Below are 5,296 nucleotides of genomic sequence, written 5' to 3'. Positions count from 1 at the left end.
ATTGACTTTGGTAGTCTTCAGCCAATACAACCCCTTTTTTTCGGTAAACTAGTCACTATCACTCTTTGCTGTTTGCTGCCTCCTAGGCTTAATGAATGCGAGGACCGTAATCAACCTCAAATGCAAAGGTTTTCCAAGCTATCTTGCCTTCTTTTCCACATAGCTGGACTATAGGCCTATGAACAGTTCATAACGAAGACTGATGGGGAGGAGAGAAGAGGATAGTAGGCAGGATCCCATTCCAAGTCGTTCCCTCCAAGTCTCATATATCCATTACTCTATAACACCCACCATCCTAGTCCTCTAGTCACCAAGCACAACACGCACTCTCCTTCAAGCCTCCAATGGACTTCTCAAAGCTCTTGTTCTCTTTCCTTCTCTCCCAGACTCTCCTTCCTCTTCTCCTTGCAATGACTGCAGCACAAAACTCGAACCTCTTTCGAGAATACATCGGAGCTCAGGGGAGGGCCGTCGAGTTCACTGACGTTCCCATCTACCCCAACATCGACTTCCACTTCATCCTTGCCTTCGCCATAGACTACACCACATCGACGTCGCCTTCCCCCACCGACGGTCAGTTCTCCTCCTTCTGGGACACCGCCAGCCTCACCCCCTCCGATGTCACCTCCATCAAACGGAACCATGGCAACGTGAAGGTTGCTCTCAGCCTTGGAGGGTCCAGCGTCGCCGACACCATCCCTGCCACCTTCCATCCTGCCTCTGTAGACTCTTGGGTCGGTAATGCTGTGTCCTCGCTGACCACTCTCATCAAACGATACAATCTCGACGGCATCGATATCAACTACGAGCACTTCATCATCGGCGCCAACCAGGACATGTTTGCCGAGTGCATCGGACAGCTGCTGACAACACTAAAGAGAAATAAGGTGATCGAGTTTTCTTCAATAGCTATGTATGATGATGAACCGCTCCAGAGCTACTACAGGGCTTTGTGGAGCAATTACTCACAGCTTATAGATTACGTGAACTTCGAATTCTATGCATACCCTGCCGGCACGATGGTGTCGCAATTTCTAGGCTATTATGAGACCCAGAGAACAAATTATAGAGGAGGGAAGGTGTTGGCCAGTTTCATTTCTGATGGGAGTAAAGGATTGACACCTGCAAATGGCTTCTTTGATGCCTGTAAGACTCTTCAGAAGCAGGGGAAGCTCCCAGGGATCTTTGTATGGTCTGCTGATGACTCCAAGAGCAATGGATTCCAGTATGAGAAGACGGCGCAGAGTCTGTTATCCATGTCTACGGAAACGCCGAGTCCATCCGCGCCAAATCAGTCGAGTCATGGTTATTCGAACGCCATGAAGCACTGGTGGCCAATCTGGTCGTTCGTAGCGCTGGTGGCAGCGGTAGTTTGAGAATTTCCGCAGCTATGGGTAGTGGAATTTAGCCAGTTTATCAGTCCTATCAATAGAGGGTCCAGGTATATTTCTTTTATGAAGAGAGCTATTTCTATCAACTCCATTTATCCAATATAGATAAAAAATGAGAAGTATTCCATGTTTTGCTGTCTGTGTGAAGGGGAAAAAAAAAAGGGCACAGGGTAGTTTCAAGGGTTATTCTGTTTTCTTTTTCTTTTTATTTTTCTAGAAAATCGTTATTCCGTAAGTTATTCCTGCTTGAATTGCTGAAGTTTTTTATTTTGGTAGTAATCAGCTGAAATAACTGAATTTGCTGTTGGCTTGGAATTTTTGGAATAAGACTGATCCTGAAACAATAGCATGACTGTGAAAGTCTAGGTATTTGCCTCCAAGATTGTTGGAGCAAGTAGCAACCTTTAAACATAGCTTAAAAGCCCAAAAGTTTAACTAGATTCGATAAGTTAATCGAGTCAAGTTTATTCAAAGACTTGATCGAGTACCCAATAAATCTCGAACATCAAAATGTAGGTACTGACAGAGCTCTATGCCTAGAATTTGTAGTTAACGTAATAAAGAATATATTAATTTAATAATTATAAAAAGAGAGACATCAATGACTAATTAATATGCGCTATCAACTATTATTTGTATATTTATTTTGAAAACCAGTCAAATCACATGAATTAAAAGGAAACATAATGAACCCTCAAACACTAGTTATAAATTGATATAATGGACTCTCATCACGCATACATTTTACTATTTTTTGAGATAGGAAAAGTAATAGATTATAGAACAAAAAGAAAGGTACCAGACTACAGAACAGTAGGTTAATAAATGACTGATGATTATGGAATTTTTTCTTTTTAAAAAAAAAAAAAATCTCTCACAAAAGTTGTGGTACAAAGTCCATTCACATTCTACTTCCATACTAAAAGGCATATAATGGCTAAAAAAAAAAATCAAATATGATATAATTAGTGTTAAAGACTCAACTTATTTGGATCCAGATCTAAAGTATCTCGGCAAATCAGCTGTGAAGATTGGTCCAAATCTCGGTTTCATACAAGCCAACTCTTCTACCTAGTTAGATCAAAAACCTGCAAAGTTGAGTTGATTTATGAGTTTTTAATTCAAGGCAGTTCTGCAGCTAATCTTGTATCAGCATTGACTTGAGAAGTTTTAGGCCTAATCTGGAAGTGGGATAGCAATTTGGGGATAACATTCTTGTTGTATATTGTACGTACAGATAGTTCAGGAATAACGTTGGATAAGTAGGTATAAAAAAAAAAATTGTGATTGCAGTAAGCATTTTTATCCTCATCTAATCATTATCTACCACCAAAGTAAATCTGAAATATGCTGGTCATTATTTGAAAAAAAAAAGAATAAATATATCCATGCATTTCGGTTACCTTTTGCTAATAAAGAACTTCTTTGGTATTTTCACTAATCAATTAGGGATAAAAGATGGAGATAGTGGAATTCTGGAGACCCTAAGGAATTGCTGATCCCCAATTATCCCTAGTTTGACCAAATTGTTAAGGATGCATGGTTCCAACCCACAATATGATATGTTTGGCATTTATCCAAAGGATAAGGCAAGATAAATGTCTCATTTGCTTTCCTGTTCTTAGTCTCTGGGACTCTTCAGTGTTTCCATGTACAAGGCGTGTCAAATTCAAAGTCTGTACACCCAATTCAATTGGGATCGCTCATTTTGACAGTGCTGATAATAGCTTACTACACCCAATTTGCTTCCCACCTCATGCCCTCGTGTCCATCCTCTTCAAAGTTACACATAAATTAGAAGTCTGATCAAAGAACCTCCTGCAATAATTTCTTGACATACAAATATGGCAAGTCTCTCACTCTTCCAAGTCTATGTCCACCTGTGCCCAATTGGATTAATTTCCTGTCCTAAAACCACTCAAGAAAAAAAACTGATTGGAAAAGAGAGAATGATGTTACCTTAGACCCATAACTTCACAGTTCACACTATTGGAAATATTGTAGTGTTTTCCCTCCATGCCTGGTCTGCAAATTTTGGTCCACACCCTTGCAAAGACAACCACTCCTTAGCCCTCTACACCTCAAGCACAACCCAACATCTTCCTCAAGTTTCCAATAGATTTCTCAAATCTCTTCTTCTCTTTCGGCTCTTCCAAGCCCTCCTTTCTCTCCTCTTCCCAATTGCTCCAGCTCAGAACTCCAACCTATTTCGTGAATAATCAATATCAAATATTCTTTTTATATTTATAAAGTTTTAAGTAACTGATAATTCAAAAACTAGTAAGGATTGCCTAGGTTACTTACCTCTTCCTCTGTGGAACCTTCAAAGTTTAATTATGCAAATCACCCAAACCTATTCAAAGTCATTAAAATCCATCATCAACAACTTTGAAACCCAAGAAAAATGGGAATGGATTAAAATTAGGCAAAATTATGCAACTTGAGGTACTGCGGGGTGTATGGCTTCATATCGAATCAAGGTGGAGGAAGGACAAGATCGGCCAGGCGGTACTGCCCGACTGCCCTGATCAGTCCGAACAAGGTGAACTCACTGGTCAAGATAAATTATGATTTAGAAAAAAAAGATTTAGATGACTCAATAAAGATCAATGGTCATCGTATTCCAAAGATACTCAGTAAGGACCGAAGTAATAAGTCGGCATGCCACTAGGGTACTAAAGGGGTTTAGAGCCTCCTCACTAAGATCAACTTTAATCTATAGTAAAGAAAGATAGGACTTTGAACTGGGATCCCTAGGTCAGCTAAGAAGAGAAAGAGGAAGTAGGGAGAGAAAGAAGAGAGAGAAGGAGAAACAAAACAAGAAAGAGAGAAAGTCTTCATCTCTCCTAGAAGAGAAAAAGGAGGTTTAGATCATCGAGGACCGTACCAGGGGGCATGGCCGGTGGCCAGAGGCTGTGAATAGCCAACATGAATGACCGATCGGCAAGACATCATGGGAAAAGGGACTGAAAAAATACGGGATAGAGGTTTCTCCCCTTTTTTGGCCATTGGCCGATCACCGGTGGCCATGGCTCTGCTAGGAAGCGTTGTAAGGAGGCCGAGGGACTAGACCAGGGTTTCAGCATCAAGAGGTAGCAGCACTGGTGGCCGAAAAAACAAAAAAAAAAAAAGGTAAAACAGGGGTGGTAAATCGAAAAATTTTGCAGTTGATTTTGAGTCGATTTCTTGGCCAGTGATGGTGGTTTAAGGTCATGGAATGAAGAGAAAACAAAGGAAAGGAAGGCCAAGGCTTTACCTCGACTTCAGTAGCGTTCTTAGCCTCGATTTCCAATGGCCACAGTGAAAGAAAACTAGCAAAACAGGGAGAAAAAGGGAGAAAGAAGAGAGGAGGCACAAAGCTTGTGGTGGAGGGTCACGGAGAGGAGGGAGGCGGATTTCCTAGGGTTCTGCTCGAGTCTGGTAGCCTTAGGAGTCTGCCTTCTTGCCAGACCCAATGAAGGAGAAGACTCCCGACTCCAATGGACAGGGCCAAGCCTTCACAGAAGTTGGTAGCACCTGTTGACTTTAGTTCAAAACTAGTCCAATTGGCCTAGTTTTCACATAAAAGAAAGAGGAGAAAAGAATTAGAAAAAGACAGAAGAGAGAGATAGAGGAAGAGAAGAAAAAATTATTTTATTCTAGAGTCTATGCTCAAGTCTTGGTATACTGGCAATTTTTGGGCATACTTCTTTTGTAGTGGATGTCTCTTTAAGGTTTTCTCTTGTGTTATTTTAATCCTACATTTTTTTTCTAGTATATTTGATCTACTATATCCTAGTCAGAAGCTCTATGATATTTGTAACAACCCAGGACCTCACTAAAATTTGAGCTATAACTATCCAAGAACTTTTTGACGAATAACTGATATGGGACTAAACACACATCCAGTCCTAACATACTCCCTC

The 5,296-nt window shown here is 40.7% G+C and overlaps 1 protein-coding gene and 1 long non-coding RNA gene across 2 annotated transcripts; one reads left to right on the top strand and one right to left on the bottom strand.

Annotated features, from left to right (window-relative positions):
- The first annotated feature begins 201 nt into the window (after window positions 1-201).
- On the top strand, window positions 202-1,519 carry LOC103718016 (chitinase 2-like). Its single transcript, XM_008806640.3, has one exon. The coding sequence runs from the start codon at window positions 345-347 to the stop codon at window positions 1,374-1,376; it is 1,032 nt and encodes a 343-aa protein (XP_008804862.2). The 5' UTR covers window positions 202-344; the 3' UTR covers window positions 1,377-1,519.
- A 1,267-nt stretch (window positions 1,520-2,786) lies between these two features.
- On the bottom strand, window positions 2,787-4,944 carry LOC120111780. Its single transcript, XR_005513184.1, has 3 exons — window positions 4,648-4,944; window positions 3,696-3,744; window positions 2,787-3,595 (listed from the first exon to the last, which is right to left on the bottom strand). It is a non-coding gene; the product is annotated as an uncharacterized LOC120111780 (long non-coding RNA).
- Window positions 4,945-5,296: the final 352 nt, after the last annotated feature.

The sequence above is a fragment of the Phoenix dactylifera genome, chromosome 8 (genome assembly GCF_009389715.1).
Source record: "Phoenix dactylifera cultivar Barhee BC4 chromosome 8, palm_55x_up_171113_PBpolish2nd_filt_p, whole genome shotgun sequence".
In the NCBI taxonomy this organism is placed as follows: domain Eukaryota; kingdom Viridiplantae; phylum Streptophyta; class Magnoliopsida; order Arecales; family Arecaceae; genus Phoenix; species Phoenix dactylifera.
Note: the sequence above shows the minus strand (reverse complement) of the source record. Positions and strands in the feature narration are given on the sequence as shown.